Source organism: Strongylocentrotus purpuratus, unplaced genomic scaffold, assembly GCF_000002235.5.
Source record: "Strongylocentrotus purpuratus isolate Spur 01 unplaced genomic scaffold, Spur_5.0 spur5_scaffold_9, whole genome shotgun sequence".
NCBI classification, from domain to species: domain Eukaryota; kingdom Metazoa; phylum Echinodermata; class Echinoidea; order Camarodonta; family Strongylocentrotidae; genus Strongylocentrotus; species Strongylocentrotus purpuratus.
Genome location: NW_022145615.1, coordinates 507157 through 526083, shown reverse-complemented (window position 1 = coordinate 526083; position 18927 = coordinate 507157). Strand labels below are relative to the sequence as shown.

Genomic DNA, 18927 nt, shown 5'->3' with positions numbered 1-18927 from the left:
GTAGATTTTCAAATGCTTGTTTCACAAATCTTGGCTAATAAGAAGAATTATGAGTTAATATTATCTGAAGGGTTGGTCATATATCATCAATATTGACAATAGTAACTATAAAAGTCAATGTAGAACAGGTACTGTACAGTAGGTAGGTAACTTGCTACAGTACTTGATAGATACGTACAGTACAACAAAGAGCCAATATTTAATACTAAGCTGTGGCACACTATTAGCAGTTTACTTTTGATCATTACTTTTAGAAATCTGAAATCTCAATTATATGATCAGATTCAATGAAATATTACTCTTGTTAAGACTTGATATTTTTTCTTCAGAAGCCAAGAAGTGTATTAAGCTATAATACTAGTACACACTACACAGAGATGTACATGTACATGTAGGTGTATATGTACTAAATGCAATTCTAATATAGGACCGTAGTAGGTCCATGATAGGATGCCATGGTTTCTACCCAAATTGTTGGCTAACTCTGCATTTCTGTTCAGCAAGCACCTCTATCATCTGTGCAGAAGCCCTGCAGTAGAAGCCTACAGATAGGAAGTTTTTGTCTGTAGAGGAACCACTGGGTCTAGAATAGCAGGTGGATGAACGTATAATAATCATGACTCATCCAAGAAGTCAGGTTGAATTTTACTAGAACTCCTCAGAATGACAGTGACATTTGTTGACCTAGCTGTGTAAGATCACTAGTTTGACATCATGCCTGGTGTAAGGGGGATCCTTCTCATACTTGTATATGCTTTTTTGCTTATCACACATGCTGTTTTAGTCCCGAACTAAGCACCTTACCTACATGTATCCAGGGATAAGAAAATTTGTGTTAGCATCGCAATTGCAAAGTTGTTAACCCTGCTTTTTTTTTTACTATCAAACCTCTGTAGAACAATTAAACAGTCGAGGTGTAACTAATTGTGAGAGAAAGAAAGGGGGTAAATCTTATTGTTCACTATACCAAATTGAAGATAATAATTTTGACGAACTTTCTAATTACATGTAACAAAAATAAGAGAGATTGATGCAAAATTCAACCACCGGTACTGTTTTCAGATAGAGTGGGTTCTGTATACAAGATTTACATTGCATGTTCTTCTACTATGTATAAAACAAATGACTCATTTAATTGAACCAGAAGTACTTGTACACTGGTGGAAATTGTGGCTTGTATAATTAACCTAATTTATCTGTTTTTGGCTTGCTATGCAGTTGAAAACACCTTTTCATCCTGCAAAGACTTAACTTGTGCAATGTATTGCCAGATAAAAGGGGAAATATTTTATCTTTTCTGACCTGTGAATAATTTGTCTGTTTGTATTGGACTGCTTCTAAACAAATATTAGATAAAACTCTAGAAAAGTCAAGGTTGGCATATATATATATATGTCAGCCCACACATACATGTACATATACACACAAACCAAATGGTCTTGGTGAATATACTATCATACACAATATACCGGTAGTAAAATTGTGTGTTATATAGTATCTTAATTTAGTTATGAAACTAGAGATGAAGTGTGGTTTCAATCTATTGAGTAGCTTGTTAATCAAAATTAATGGACGGATATGTCAGACTGTCAGTAGAAATAATTGTCTGATTTTACACTCCTGGGCCCCATCTTATAAATAGTTGCAATTGATCCAAATCAATCGCAAGTCCTCCAATCAATCATAAGTTTGCAGTTCCCTATCTCTTGTGTACATGTACATAGTTACGATTGATATCAACTCTTTATAAGACGGGCCCAGGTATATAATGCATTTCAACATTTCCATTCCATAAAAACAAAGGTAATGTACAGGTGTATGCTCAGGGCAATAGGGGCATTCATTGATATCATCTTTAGACAGGGTTAACACCCTTCTGGCTCTCAACAGACAATATTTCATGTCCAATACATGTACAGGTAATATATTATTTGCTGTTTTTTATGCTTGAAGAACATCTGAAAGACCCTTATTTTGTACCAAAAAAAGAGAGAAAAGACATATAATAACCAATTTCGTAGGTAATATAAACATAATATACCAGCTATTGTTTTTATGATCGAATCCATTGTTTAGAAACGAAGATCAGATACTATAACCAAGGCCAAGGGCAAATGCCTTTTTTTTTATCGTTAAAGCTTCATTCTAAGTTATGTGCTATATGCTGTGATACATCTTTTCAGTAGAGTATAGCTCTAAATTTAACCACCGTGTCGCATCGCATAGAGTGCAGAGAATAAGTCATGATGGGAGTGATGTCATGTTTTCTTCAGATTTCCAGGTTCACATGATGGATTTGACCCTGTATGATGTTGCATGATCGAAGCATGTCTTGTATATTAGGGTATCATGTAGCAAGTACATGTCTAATGCTTGATTTCAGTCCTGTTTGGTTAAGTCACTGTGTACTAGCTTGCTGTCTCAGTCAGGATGCAAGCATCTACGCTAAATATCTCTAATCCTACTAACTTCCTGCTTCAGAAGTCTACAAACTTCAACGAGACTCAACAAGAGGATGCAATTAATAACATGTGAAAACACAATTGTGTTCTAGTCTCGTACAATGTACACCCATGCATGGTACAAACAATGTAGTAGGTTCATGGTACTACCAGCCACTGTGTTGTTGCTATTGTAATGTAGTGTTTGTCAGAATAGGAGGGTGGGGGATGGAAATACTCTACAAATTTGGGGTAAAACATTGTGCAACCTCAGGGTAGTCAAATTTGGACAAATGTTTGCAAACTTTGTTTGCTCAATAAAGGAAATGTTTTGCTAGTTTTGCAGTACTAGATTAAAAATTGGACTATTGAATTTTCACTAAAATTTGTAAGCTTTACGTGTTTAAAACGACAATTTGCTGTTTTAAATAGGGATGGAGAGTCAAAGTACTGTACTGTATATTAAAGTTTACTGTGAAGAATATTATAAAAACATGGAAACTCAAAATTGTAACACATTTACTGGAGGAGTATACATGTACATTGAATGTAATATAAGATCTCTTAAAGCTTATCAACACTAGTGTGGCTAGGAGGGATTAGACCACACAGCGAGGTCACTGACAGATGGCTACATGTACATGTATCTTATCAACTCAGCTCTCAAATAACAAATATCAAATGTTTTTTTAGTAAATCATCCAATGAATAGAAATTCTGAAACTAATAATTGAACACAATTCTTTTAAAAGAGAAACATGAGATGTTTATGCTGATATGATTTTTCTTTTCATTGCAATCGATAATAAATGTATGTTTAAGATCTGATTTAGTAGAGTTATTTATATAAAAGCAAACAAGTTGAAGTGGATGCTGCTATTATACATGTAGTTCCATATGGGAAATAGATCTCAAACGATTCTATCAAAGGCTAAAATTACACGGGGGCGATATGCGATTCGCCCCCGTAAGATCGCCCCCGGAATAATAAAATAAATTTATAATTTTCACACAATATTGAGTTTCAAACCTTAAATCAATGAAATGGAACTATGGAAGTAAGCAGGGAAAAAAATACTTTAAAAATTTCGGGGGCTACAGTTAGCATGCAGGATTTCTCGCTCGAATTTATCGGTGTCTGGAGGCCGCCGTATATTAAGAACAAATGTACGCTTATTCGCCGCAAGATAGCGCTATATCGCCCATCTCCACATCTCTATGAGTATTACCGAAACGCTCACAGAGCATTGCGGCCGTTGGCAGTGGCTATACCGCCCCGGTAGTATCGGTGTGCATGCTGCCGCGCTGTATCTGCTGGAGCTACATGTAGAGACGATCGCAAGGACTGAAACGTGAGAGCATATTCAGATGAGAGGAAGACCAAAGATGTTGTGGAAGGATATGGTAAAGACTAAAGAAAGAATGTAACAAAGTTGCTCTGAATGATGAGGTGGAATGTGCAGAACAGGAAGAAATGGAGAGAATGTCATCACGGGATGTCAGTGACCCAATGTAACTTGTAAAGTTGGAAGAGGGAAAATGCAGACTAATGTAAATAAATGATAATGATGAAATAGCAACGAATTTAGGAATATCATGGGTACCAATTCAATGGAAATATGTATTAAAAAAGAAACCCATCATTACTAAAGAGCCCCTGTGAGAAGGCTCATGGGGGCTCTTTTTTTTTGGAAGAGCCCCTGTGGAAAAAATTTAATTGGAGGCTTGATTCTGTCATTTGAGACTCAATCAAACTTTTATCTAAAGACAGCTCAAGAGAGAATTGAGCGCTACATGTTATCTCTATATACATACAGGTGTGTACAAGTAGTCCATGTAGGTCTATATTTGTCACTAATAAAGTTAGATGGTCTTTTTATACAGATGATAGTTTAAGAAGGTTAGACTTTATATTCCCTACATGTACATGTAAAACTGTAAGGAATTTGTCAACCATTGTTTGACAACCTTCAGCTCAAGCTCCATCAATTGCACAACACAGAAATCTCTATCCAATCAATCAAAACCTGCATTAATAAAATTTGATACTAAATGGTTACATTCTAATCTGATTGATGGTGTGTTAACTCTATATACACTTGACAGATTGGTTGAGTTTCTAAAAAGAAGGCACTTGGCTTGAAATTGAAAGAAGGTTTAGGTCAAATTATGAAGGGTCAAGTCACTTGTCATGCCTACTTGGTCTCAAACTCTTGATGGGACGGACGTAAGTGGCCCCAAAATAGGTCAGTTGGATTGAAATGATAAATATGTCACTAGATAATGCAAGTCAGAGCAGTTTCTTTAAGAGAATCCAAAAGTCTTTGGCAATTGACATACCGATACTGAAAATTCTAAATTAAGTCTTTGATTGAAATAATTTATTTTTTTTAAATTAAGAGTTTTGTTAACTTTCTTGAAAAAATAAGTTAAACAACAATACTGGTAGTTAAGTCTGGAATTAGTAGACTTTAAGTATTTTTACTCTGCTATCTGTATTGAAGGTTTGGCAGATTCAATGGGTGAGGGGGGGGGGGGGGCATACACATTCACATCTTTTGCCCCTTAGCACTGTTTATTCATCTTGATATCAGTAAACTAAACATAATTCAATGATGGTGATGATACCAACTCTGAAATATCTTTCTTTTTAAAGAATTTGATTTGATTTGACATTGTCTGTTTAACTAAAAAACTCTGCTATTTAAAGAATATATATATATATTTTCAATTTTTTACGTCAACTGAGGTTGAAAAAATATATATACAACACAAGAAGTAAACGTAGAAAAATACAATAAGGATACATAGTCATCATTAGATTGGACTGGTTTATATTAAGGAAGTAGAAATTAAAAATACAATATGAATGTCTATGGTCAAAGAATGAGTGACTATAGTCCTGTATTTGTATCAAAACTGTCGACCTGATTCAAGGTAGAATTAATAAGTAGGTACTTCATTATACGTTCCATGATTCATATTCCAAAGGAAAAAACCTAAGTAAAGAACAATGTAAGAATGAACAGTCTCCATTTAAAGAAAAAAATTATTTATTCATTTATTTCCATGTCAAGATAAAAGAACAATGTTATATGATATTCCAAACACAAACATATAATGAATATCTGAAATGGGAGCATCTTGAAAAGCATATAACTGGCTTGTTAACATTCTCATGAGTTAATGAAGAAAAATCAAACTGGGTTACTGGTAATCATCTTGAATTTCTATCAAGAAAGAGAATTTTTTTTGTAATCAGTAAACTTTGTAAGTGTATTGATACTCTCAGATCCAGGGGGGGGGGCACTAGGGGCATTTACCCCCCCCCCCCAAGCCGAAGTACTTATATATCTGCTATGCTATCAATTACAAAAAGTGAACACATTACTTCATTAAAAAAAAGGTAATTGTAATATAAGTTATAATGTATAAACAAGTTCCTTTAAAAAAAGAAGGATAATCGCTTGTATTTGTATACCTGTAGTGCTTGAATTATTTTGTCATAACATGTCTAAAAATAAAACTTGTTTACCTTGAAATGTATTTATTTTGTATTCATTTACAGGATTTGAGACTTTGTATTGATGCAAGTGAATTGTAGATTGAGAGAGGGAGAGAGAGAGGTAGAGAGAGTAAGAGAGAGAGAAAGAGAAAGAGAGAGAGAGAGAGAGAGAGAGAGGAGAGGGGTGTGGATCTCATGCAATCATGAGTTTAGGAAACAGAAGGGGAAGTCCCTTTTTCATTTTCTTTTTGCTCCAAAAGAAAATGGTAAATTGTGCAAGTCTTTTGAAATTTCACATTGCATTTCATTATCGGCTCACCTTTAGTTTACATTTCAAAGAGAAGATTATAGAGATCCCTAGGTATCTTTTAAGAATCTGAATACATGTATTTGTATGTATTATCTTTTCCGTTTTTTTTATCAACGACTTCTACTGTTGCTGTTTCTTTTCTCTTTTCCTTCAGATGGAAAATTAAAATTCAATTATATCAATATCAATGATGTTCCTTATGATTCACATTTACCATGCTAAAATCATGTATCATTTTTTATTTCCTTATAATATCTTGGTTTTGTACTGTTATGTATTGTTATATGCCTTTGTTTTTATTTGTAAAAAATGGGTACAATTCAACCTAGGCTGGAAGACAGATTTTGAATAAATATACCATTATGATAGAATGGAAAAAGTATTATTTTAAAATTCATTTTCTGGGGATTAAAAATGTGATCAGCTGTTTATGCCTTGTGGTACATGTAGGTGATGTATTTTATCTTTAGTTATATATCCTTAGTTTGTTTTCAGTTTGAAGCCAGATTGATGTTAACTCATATACTTGAATACAGAGTTAATGCTCTTCTTGCTCCAAAGAGACAATATTACATATATGGTGTTTACCCATTATTGACGAATTTTGTTTCTTGGTTTTACAATATTTACAGGGCTATGAGAAGAGATGGATGGTGTTGCTAGGCAACGAGATTCACATCTATACAACGAAGATACCCCAGAGAGATCAAGGGTCTGCTAAGGTAAAATGATTTGGAATTGTAGTCCAATAGTTTTTGATCATATTTGTAAACCCAGAAACTGCATAATATGAGCATAATAAGAGCATTTATACATGTAGGAGTTTGTGAACAGAACTGCAGTAAGAGGACTCCTTTTAAGAGGAGGCATCACATTTTTAGTTGTGCCATTAAGCGAGTGGTAGCAGCATCATCCTCGGATCTGAGTTTTAATAACACTTTTTAGCAGGGCTCCTACATGATCCAATCCTACTTGGGTCAAAGGTAGCTTGATTCTCTGCACCACTGCTACTGTAGAGTATTAAAAACATTACAAACAAATACTTGTCATTTCCATCTTGCATAAATAAAATCATATAAAGGTCTTATTTGATCACTCCAGTGGAATTCAGGATTTCTCACATTCTTCTGCTTAATAGTGTACATATGAACTTCATTTTATGTTTGAGATGTACATGTTCAGGGTGTATGGCACTCTTTATTACATTTTGATAAGGCTTGAAATTAACTCAATGACTGCATCATCGATATGATACTGTATCTTTGTAACTTAATCCCGGATTTCATTGTATGAATACACTTTGGTGAGACAATTGTTCTCAATATTAATACTAATGTTTAATAAATGACTCTTCATGCTGTTATCTATATGTACCAAGAGTTAGTTGGTAGATTTCAAGTTATATGATCCAGGACTACACACCCCCAAGAAAGATTACCGAGTCAGAGTCCTTTTCACAATCCTCTCTCTCTCTCTCTCTCTCACATGGTGCACCCGCAAGCCTACTGTATATGATCTATTATTGTTATTCATGTGTATTGTGACCAATCCCAGAATGTTCTTTTGTCTTGTTTTCAGCCCATCCAACATTACCCGCTGCACCCAAGCATATCTATCACCATCGACAGTGATTTCAAGATGCATATCAAATGTGAACTTTGGACCATCAGAGCTCAGGTAATGTGAGATTTATATTAAAATGAAAAGAAATTTTGCATCGAAAGATTTTCTTTTCAAAAGAAATACAAATAATGTTGCTTGTTCTTACAGTGGTATAGGAAGGAGTGTTATCAGACTATTTTGACTAGGGGGGGGGGGGGGGGGTGTCATATCGACCAAGATATAAAAAAAAAAGGTTGTTAGATTTTTTTCTCATTTTGGTGACAGAGGTTCCAAATATTTGTCTAGCAAGCAACCATAACTTTTAAGATGTCATCTGAGTTGTGGAGTTCAGGAGATGAAAAGACTTTAAAAGCTTCAATTTTGTTGTTGTAGTAACATTACCCCATGGTCAATAGTATGATGAAGTTATCATAGAGAAATTCTATACCTAAAAAGTAGATTCTTTCAGTCCCTTGATACTCAGAGTCTTATAGAATACATTATTACGAATAAAGCAAGTTATATATTTAGTAAAAGTGTATTTTCCCCATTTTCTCATTTGCAGATCAAGAGAGAGAAAAAACTGTCTGAAAGTAGAATAATTTCTCATTCTAATTTGAGAGAATTCATATCTGGATCTTGTATCAGTGCTTTCTTGTTGATAAGATCTGAAAATTAATGCATCTATTAAAAATAACTTTTAGAGCAAAACTGAAGATGTGATTTCTATTTGATTATAATCAGGTAAATAGTACCTTATGGGCATGAAGTATAATTGCAATATTTGTATTGATTTCTTTCATTTCTAGGCCACTTCTAATGAAGAAAGGGAGAACTGGAGAATACGAATTCATACCATTGCGAGGGTAAGATCACAAAAACAAAAGATTGAAAAAGTGTTAATTTCATCAATTTTGGCTCATTTGCTAGCATATTATTTCAGATATTGTGGAGATTTTTCAATTCTCAAGCAAATGTATCAAAAAGAAATTGAATGTTAATGGCTGGTATTAATGCGGCATATGATATATGTGTAGGTATTAATGTACTGTAGTTGTGTGATACACACTAAAGTATTGCATGTACAGAGAACGGACCTGGACAACCCTTCTAACTTTATGATCGATGGACAAAGTGCATTATACTTTCACCAGATGTTTTCATGTATGAAGGGATATGTGATGTTAGTTTGTAAATGAAATTCACAGAATGATCTAACTATAGCCAGGCAGGATTCTCAGTGGTAGATCCTGATAACTGGACAGGGGGGACTTCCTACAAATACAATTGAAGGCTAGTAGAATAATATCCTGGGGGAGAGGAAGGGGCACAATTGAAGAAGAAAAAGATCTGACAAGCAATCAAGCAAAAAATGTAAAGTTATGAAATTTTGCCAGGGGATGGGGTTGGTGGGGGGGGGGGCATGCCTCTTAGATCCACAAGCGATTAATATTTTTGTGTAAGAGAGAGAGAGAGAGAGAGAATATGCAGTGGCATGTGTTTATCTGATGGCTATAAATAAACCACATTACAAGTACAGGGAGAGGACACAGGCCTATGTGTTAGTATAAGTACTGGAAGTACTTCACAACAATGATTGTGGCACAGTGGTTGTGGTTTTCAGTCCCTGGGAATGTGTATGTGAAACATGGGAGAAGGAAACAAAGAGAGAGAGCGAGAGAGAGAGAGAGAGAGAGCAAACAGACAGCGGACAGGCAGATGAACGCAATGAGACAGAGATCGAGGCAGATGGCTGGACAAAGAGAAAAAATATATATATAGAGAGAGAGGAGGATTCAGAGAGACAAAAAGATACACCAAGAAAGAAAGAAAGAGAGATAGAGAGAGTGAACGAAAGAGATAGAGATGAGAGTGAACGAGAGAGAGAGATAGTGGTAATTTTGCTATACATGTATCATGTTTTGTGTAAGATACTAGTGATATAAAGTCCCTAGAAATCTGTTGCTACAGAATATGATAATCTGTATGTTGTTTGAAATATATGTAAGACCTACAGAGGTATCTAACAAAATCTCCCCTACGAGGCCCAAACGTAGGAGCAGCCAGTTTGAGCTTACCTTGATGGTTGTTTACCAGACAGTGATGTCCTCTACAGTGTAAACTCACGCCTTGTTCACCTTACATGATGTATCAGGTTTCAAACTCTGTCCTCATCCAGTCAGTAGATTGCCTTGATATAACCTTGTCATGTAGAGCGACCTGTAGGTGTTTGCACTGTTCCCCAATTTTTTTCAATTTTGGCTTGACTGTCTGTATATCCTGACTTGACCGTTTGTATATCCTGACTTGACCGTTTGTATATCCTGACAGTCTGTATATCCTGACTTCTACTCCCTGTGTAGGTTTATAATAACGGGGCAATCCGACCCTTGTAATAACTTCATTGGTATGGAAGCAGAAAAATAAGAGAAACAGAAAGGCGAAAGTTTGTAATAAATCAGGCCAATAATAAGGGTGTTATGAATGTTTGAAACATGATATCACTAAATCCATGTGAATCTCAAATAGGCAATTAGGTTTGTGGATTGTGGCAAAGTCATGGCACAACTCTCCTGTTTGTCGTTTACAAAAATATCATTAATTTCTCCTATGTGCCTTCTCCCTTGGGGCACTACTCAAAATTCATTATGGATAGCATATATATTATAGGTCTCTAAAAAGAAGAGACCCTCCTGAATTTTGTTGTGTTAAAACAAATAGGAAAGTAGTCTGGCACTTCGTCATAGTGACATTACCGATTCGGCCAATTTGAAGTGCACATACTTGCAACTTTCAAAAACTCATAGCCTTATCATTTTTTGTTCAATTTTTAATTCAAATTTTGACCAGGATTCTTCTCTGACTTGTCTGCTTTCTTCTAGAATAGTTTGCTATCAAGGTTGCATGTCTCTTTAATTGTAGTCACTGAGAGCTAATAGTAGTCCTCTAGACTTTTCCTTCTACTTGACCCCTTGTTGGTGACTCTCCTCTACACTGAGCCTCTATTTAACATCCTATCCGAGGTACAGATAGTTTTCCACTGTAACATAGCCTGTGTCTAAGAAACAGGAGGGGCACGTTAACGCATAACACGGGCTTCAGTCTTGTTGCTATCCACTATGCATGCCCCATCTGCTTGATTCCTCAACAAAGTTTCGTAATAATTTCCTATAGTCTGAACAAGCTGTTTGATTACCTTTGACTTTTGGTACATTGAAGGGTGCTAACCTTCTAATTCCACCCTGGTCCAGATACATTGCATGGAATACAACCCACCATGGGGGTTAGTAACAACATTAATGCTTCCTTCCACCACCCTTGTTGATGTTCTCTTTATATTTCTTTGGCATTTTGTCAACTCATGGAGAGGTTTACTCCAGGCTATTTTTCAAAACATAAGCTATGCCTGTAGGCCTACCTACTTTATTTTCATTAAAAAAAAATTGTTGTACTAGCTATACAATGCATGTTTTCATGATTGAATATGCAGATTACTTTTAGCGTGACATCTTTTGAATATTTTGTAGGCTTTGTTACCAAGGTTTTATTCTGGTAGAATAAATTTCCCTTGTGATGGCTTGCCAAAGTTGTAAATTGCATATTGTCCAAAGAGGTTAAAATAATACTCTGCAATTTGACAATCTCTGATTTTTTAATGCAGTATTTCTTTTGAAGGTGGGAAGAGTAAACGCTTTTGAAATCATGTGACATACAGCTGAATGTTAAAGAACATTGTAGAGGGAAGTTTAAGAGTCATGAGATTAATATAGCAGTAGTATACATTTTCATAAAAATACAAGGTTATTCATAATAAAGCCCCCAGATTAAACCTTGAATTGGTAGAATACAATAATTGAACCATGAAACATATTTGTACAAGTTGGACCGTGTACACATTTATTCATGAGAATTACCAGTTTCTTTCGATTTGGGACAAACCCTCCCAAACAAAAAAAATCATAAAAATAAATAAAGTAAGAACGAAAGCAACCAGGAAAATGAGGTAATTTAAATTGTCTATTGATCTGAAACTACACACTGAGTGCTTTACAGTAGGGCACTAGTACTATAATTTGTCATAAAATGGAATACAGTGAATCCTGCATGTAAAGACTTCAGAATGTTAGATTAGGGAAAGTGGTCTCTATAGGTAGGTGCCATGTGGTCTTTACTAGTATTTAAACTTTTTTAAACAGATGGTCTTTACTAGTATTTAAACTTTTTTAAACAGATGCTTCTTTGAAAAACATTGTTACAGAGAAACAAAGCATGTGGTTTTAGTAGACAGGTCGGTCTTTCTAAACAGGTGGTTGCTACATGTAAACAGCAGGTTTGACTAGATTCCTTTTCTAGCAAACTTCTGCCAAAAATGAAACAAAAGCAGAAATTTATATCTATATCCTGATATATTCGTAAGAGATTGAAAATGAACGAATCAGTTAATAGTTTTGACACTATGCATTGATATTTTGTTATGTATTCTTTGTTATGCTCTTGTACCGTTTGAGCCAAGCCTTTGATCGTTTCCAATTCAGCTTCCTGATTATAAGGTATGAGATATCAGTGTTGCAATGCTAAGAAATCGGTACTGAAAGCTTATTGATGAGATGAGACTTGCAACACTGATGTACAGTCAAACCTGTCTATAGCGACCGCCCAAGGGAAACGAAAAGGTAGTCTTTGTAGACAGGTTCCTTTAGTATATGTTCCAATGAGAAACCATTTTCAAGGAAAAAAAAAAGTGTTTGTTGTAGACAGGTGGTCTTTGAAGACAGGTGGTCACTAAAGCAGGTTTGACTGTATATACCTTTCCATTTTCCATTTGAGAAACCATTTTCAAGGGGAAAAAAAGTGTTTGTTGTAGACAGGTGGTCTTTGTAGACAGGTGGTCACTAAAGCAGGTTTGACTGTATATACCTTTCCATTTTCCATTTGAACTTCTGGAGACCTACGTTTTAGTTATAGAGCTCAATAACTATGTTTATCATTATTGGTTATCATTATTGATAAAATAGGACCAGCCCCGCCTACCTGTAAGTGAACCTGGAAGCAGTGTAGACCACACCATGCATTATTGACATGAATACTGTTAACAATACTTTGCACTCAGGCTGGTATTTATGAAAGCAGTGAAGTGTGAAAGAAGGAATGAAAAGAGAGGCATGCAGATTGTATGAAAGCAGTGATTTGAATGCAATATGACAATGCAGATATATGGGGAATATATTAACACAATAATGCGTTAGATCTGTGAGTGGGTGGGTGAGTGGTTATTACATGTACAGTGTATGTAGTTGGCACACAGACATAGTCACTAAAGAGCAATTTCTTCACTGTAATATGAATAGTAATACATGTAAATGAAGTCAGGATTTGATTTTAATACCTTATCTGCATTTGTATTGTAATTTGTATATTATGAAACTGATGAATGACAAAAGAATGATAATATAAGGCATTTTCTCAGGTATTAAGACTATAATTTAGTATGCTTCCAGGTTCACTTAGGTGAAGGGCAAGTCCTTTGATTTCTAAACTGATTTGTAATTAGATATGTCCAGTTATATTTGAATTGAAAGTCTATAACTTATTGATGCATGTGAGCTGTATGGGTATATCAAATTACAAGGGATGTTAGCTGTCACGCAAGGAATGAAAGTGAAACTCCATTTATGTTAAGTCATTACCTGCTCATTGTAATCAATGATACACTGTATTCAACATTACAGACAGACACAGGAAATCATAGAATTGATAAGGGGATATGAAACCTAATGATAAAGAAACATTAAAGGGATTACATTCATGTATATGCAAGTTTTATTCATAAATAACTTCTTTGCAGCATTACTTGACTACCTGTGATCATGTTTGTAAAACATGGTACAAGTGATGAAGAAATTTAGAATTTGAGACTGTCCTTCCAAATGATTATAATATTTATTAGTATGCTGTCTGTTTTTTTAAAAGACTATGAAATGGTATGTTTATATTTCCTTTATGTTAACTAAGGTGATAGAAATATAATTTTTCGAGCCTCTTGTACTTGTTTTATATTTCTTCTTCAAGTTTGTGCTCTTTCTCCATCCATGCTATTAATATAGTGCTTTGAACATATCACTGTCAGGTCTTTATAACAGTATCCATTACATTAAATCTTGAGGCAGCATGGTCATATGTTGTTATTTCCAAACAAAACTTCACATGTGGTATCGTAATTTGTGACACAATGCATGATGTCATCATCATGATAAGAAAGTAGTTCAACAAACTAAAGACAATAGGGTTGCATACGTACTTTGTACTGATTAGTCGCTCCTTTGCACTATAGTGAAAGTGACTATCTATACTTCTTAATATAATGTAATTCTACACAATTGGGATATACCTTTGATATAAATACATAATGTGCAATCATGCTGCAATTGTTCGGCACATCACTATCATTGCATGGTGACCATAAGTGGTTTTCTAATCAAATCAAATATCTTGTAATAACAGATGTGTACTTTGATTTATCATTATTTGCCAATTACACTAAATCAAACATTATAATCCAAGTTTCCACATTTTTTAATGCGCATCAGTTGAAATTTATAAATGTACATGTTATATATATATATATTTTTTAAAGCCAAAAAGACTGTAAGTCCTATACTTATAAGTAGGTATTACCCTTTTGGCTCTGAAGTTCTCTGAATAGATGGTTTAATGGATCATGATGTGTAATGTTTCATCTCCTATTCTCAATGAGAAAAGTTATGAAGGTACTATGTTGAGATTCCCAACCATGACCTATTTCATGATGATAATTTTTTCCTGTTATCATTTAAAGTACATGTAGGTTAGTATTAGGGTTGTAAGTCTTTAATATATCCAGACTTAGACATACAGTAATTACAGTAGTAACACTTGACAAAAGAGAGTTGTAGACAGATGCATTGGTTCAGTAAAATGTCATGAATCAATGCTTTTAGAAGTAGAGAAGTTTAGCTGTCATGATATGAACTGAAATACTAATTAGACATTAGTGAAATACATTGTTTTATTCAATCATTAGAAATAGTGCATAGAGAAGAAATCAGCTTTTACTTCCTTAATCATTATCTTACATATATTAAGATGAGAATCCAATCTTATGATCTTGGAGTTTATGTTTGTTTAAACATTGTTGTTTCATATGTCCACTATCATATAGCAGGACATGAGGTAATACAATGTCTGTTTAAGACCTGTTATATTCTATTTTCACCTCTGGCTGCATACATTTACTGCATTGTATTTGAAATATTTAGGGAAGTGTTAGCACTAATATACTTGTGTACATGTAGGAAAGATATGTACCAGTAAATGAATAAAATAAAAAATCAAAAGATAAGTTTATGAAAGGATAAATATAGAGCCAAATATGAAATGGAAATACAGAGGAAATTTAAATTTGATTTGTTTCCCCAAACATACATAATAGATGAATGTTATTCAATTCCAATTTCATTTCATAGGGTTTGAGCCCTGAACAGGGCAAGTTGTTTCAGCAGTAACAGGAGTTGCTCAAATGAGAAAAATAAATGTGAAATATCAATGTTTTTCAAGGGTATCTTTTTCTGATTTTGATTGATAGGGTGAGACCCCTGACCAGGGCAGGTTATTGCCTGGACAACAGGAGTTGCTTGCTGATATCTTACAGAAGGAGACGGTACGGAAGCTGAACCCTGGTAAACCAGTAGGACCGCCTAGAAGAGGAAGTCTTCCTGGTCTGCACTTACCACCCCATCAGCCAAGCCCGGGAAGAAGACGAGTCTCATCCTTCAATGATGGACAAGGTCAAGTTACAGATAACTCATATGTAAGTAATAACTTGCTTCCCATTCTACTCAATCATTGGCCATTCTGATTTCTTACGGCCTGTCTACAGCTTGAGTTTGCCGAATAACCCGCTATTTTAACTATCCCAATCTTCATCAGCCCGCAGTTGCAATTAGTGGGAAATTTGGTGTAGAAAATATACAGAGAAATATTGGTCTTGTTTCCAAAATATCCGGCTATTTGGAAAATAACGGGCTAATTTGCGCCCGTCCGAGCTAGTTTGTGATGAGCATATGGGTCTGGTGAGGACGCAATTTCAAGCTTCAAGATAATACAACAAGTCTGAAAATAGTAGGTTATTTGGCAAACTTGAGCTGATGAAGACCGGCCTATTGAGATCAAAGTTTTTGTTGTACCATTATGTTAACATTGTAATGTTATTGAGAATGAATAGATACTGTCTGTTTCTGCTTGTAACTTATTTGACATAATGTGAGTAGGAGAGGGAGTTGGTCCCCTTCTGTCATGCAGCTTGTCTGCTTCCATCTACTCTTTGCCAGACATCACGCTATATCCAGGAAATGCAAGAGACAGGAAGCTTGTACCCTGAATTAATGTTAACATTTAAAGAAGACAAATAATAGCGTGATAGCCAGAGAAATATGATTACACATGCCATATATGGTCATGATGCAAGAACTGTACTAGGAATTCCATAAATTGAATGTTCCCATAGTTTCACAGTCAAAAAGGTTGTTTTACCTGTGAGACCAAAACTATGAAAATTCAATTTACGGAATTACTACCAATCAGATGAACCTCTTCGAGGATGTAATAGGAAATGCATTTAAATCTGGCAATTGCCAATGACCAGCGTAATAATAATGACAATGTAAAGCACTTGTTATTAATACAAATGAGACTATAATTAATCTGTATAGCGAGTATTTCCCCTTTCTAAACATTATATCTTAGTGGGGGTGGGGGGGGGGGGCAACTACCCCTTGGCCTCCTTTAATAGATCTATACTGTCAAGATGGGTAGGTATATTAGGGTACCCTGGTAATCAAGGCACTGTCTGTATCCTAATCATTCACTCAGTTTAATACGACAAATGTAGCTTCGTCATGAGCAGATTAGTAATTCTAAGAATCACTTTAATAATTAGCCAATGATTTGCATCAAGTGCTCATTAATCAGGGGATAATCATACTTGAGGTCAATTCAGTCTATTAATCATAGCTTTCTTGAAGAACCAAGATTGCAAGCACTGCTTGATAACGGTGTGTATTGCATTAATGTGCTATGATTCTCTTATTAATTATTTATTCTGTAAGTTGATGTTTTATGTTTAACTTTTGTTCTTCTGTTCATTCTAATATATTTTTTACATTATTATTTAATTTCCAGTTTAAATTTGGAAAAAAAGATGAATAACTGAATAATTTATTCACTCTTAAAATATTACTGTCGCATGTATCATGATCAGGTGTATTACTTGAACATATAAAGAGAATGAAAATATTTTTGTTATCTCGATATCCCAGGCCTTTTCAGTAATATATTTATGGACATTGGGTACCAGCCAAAAACATAAAAAATTAATACAACAACAACAAAAAATACCCAGTAGTGATAATTTATTCAGTGGAATCTGGGGAGCATTGTAGTCCAGAAAATCCTTGACAGAGCTGACCAACACAGGTATTTTTGTAAATAGTAAGATAACAAATACTGCACAAAGCAGATAGTTTTCACAAATTCTTCTCATTCGTCTTCTAGCAATCCTGTAGAGTACAAAGCTGTATTTAAGTTTTGTTTTTTAAGCTCTATTAATATCATGTTCTGGTCCTATTATAGTGACACCTTGTACTAGGAGGTACTAAACAGGATGTGTCTTATAAAGAAAGCGTCATACTTGGCTTGCTGGAAAGAGCTGTTTTCTAAACAACTTGTTAACAGGGGCATTGATGCATGGCACTATCTCAAGAGCATACTAGAATACCAATGGAACAATTACTCCACAGTCAATATCATACACTAAAAAATGTCCTAAATTTAACTCTGGATCAACACTATTATACCTATTCCTAACCTAAAACCCTAACCCTATATTTCAAATTAAATGCATGTAAAGCTGAGAGCAATGGTCGTAGGGATGGGAGTGTTATAGGGTGCGTTTAAGCTCGATTTTGAAGGCACAATGAGCGATTTGAAACGCACATCGTAAACCCTCATCGTAATCGCAGTTCCATGGTGTACTGTTTATGCTCACTTCTCTGGCTCCTAAAAGGCAATTCTCGCTGGGTGGCCTTAATTGGCCTTGCAGCTGGATTCGCCAACCTGCACTGTGCAAGCTACGTAGATCCACTAGAGGTCAGTGCGTTGACCCCATTTAAACGCATTTACAAATTGTAAACGCACCTTTTTGTGAGTTTACGATCGGTGATCGTGATCGCCGTTTTTCGGTGATTCTACAAAAGAGAGAAAGGACGCAACCGCATTTTGAACTAAACAGGTAACAGATGCCTGATTCTGGCCAAAAAAAAGTTGAGCATAAACATACCCTTAGACCAAGCTGTGCTGAAGCGAAAGTTTAAAAAAAAGGTCTTTCATTTTTTTCTTCTATTGTAAAGACCTGGGCAAAAAGGTCCTGATATTACGTTATAAATTTCTGACACCAATAATGGATTTACAAATTTATAACCTCTCTTTAGTGACCCTCAGTTCCATTTCAACATGTATTAATTATAATCTTTACTTTGTTTTGTTTTGTTGATGTGACATGAACTCAATTTATTTGTTTGTTTGTTTTATGTATTTGAACAAATTCTTTGGTTAATGGTTATTAGGTTGTGAACTATTTCCTGCTTATTAGGATGTGGTGAAAGGGTGACAGTAAGTATCAACTGTCCTTCAATGTGACCCGGATTACTTGTCCAGCGTTAGAAGCTATTTATCAGAACTATCAGCATGTTTTGATGCAGGGTGGGAGATCTGTTTAGTAAGCACTTAATTTAAGAATGAAGTCTTATTATACCTCAAAGTTTCAGGTTTAATTCTTGAGGTAAAACCAGAACTTTTGAATGGACCTTTCCTATCCCAGATTTCAATAAGCATTTTTGGAAAAAATTGGAGTATATGCCTGTTAAATCCATATTCTCAATTATTATTTCATTTCACATGAGAGGAAAAACAAGAATTTGTTTTGGAATCAATTGACTAGTGTTATTCATCATGGGTTTATCCACAGTTCAGTTTAC

At 34.9% G+C, this 18927-nt stretch overlaps 1 protein-coding gene across 10 annotated transcripts in view; it reads left to right on the top strand.

Moving 5' to 3' along the window:
- The window catches only part of LOC581450, a 47134-nt gene that overhangs the window by 7984 nt on the left and 20223 nt on the right, over window positions 1-18927 (top strand). For all 10 annotated transcript variants that reach the window (XM_030977295.1, XM_030977303.1, XM_030977302.1 and 7 more), the window contains exons 2-5: window positions 6889-6978; window positions 7835-7933; window positions 8668-8724; window positions 15480-15704. In XM_030977295.1, coding sequence (XP_030833155.1) covers window positions 6889-6978; window positions 7835-7933; window positions 8668-8724; window positions 15480-15704 — 471 coding nt within the window. The remainder of the gene's footprint in view (window positions 1-6888; window positions 6979-7834; window positions 7934-8667; window positions 8725-15479; window positions 15705-18927) is intronic.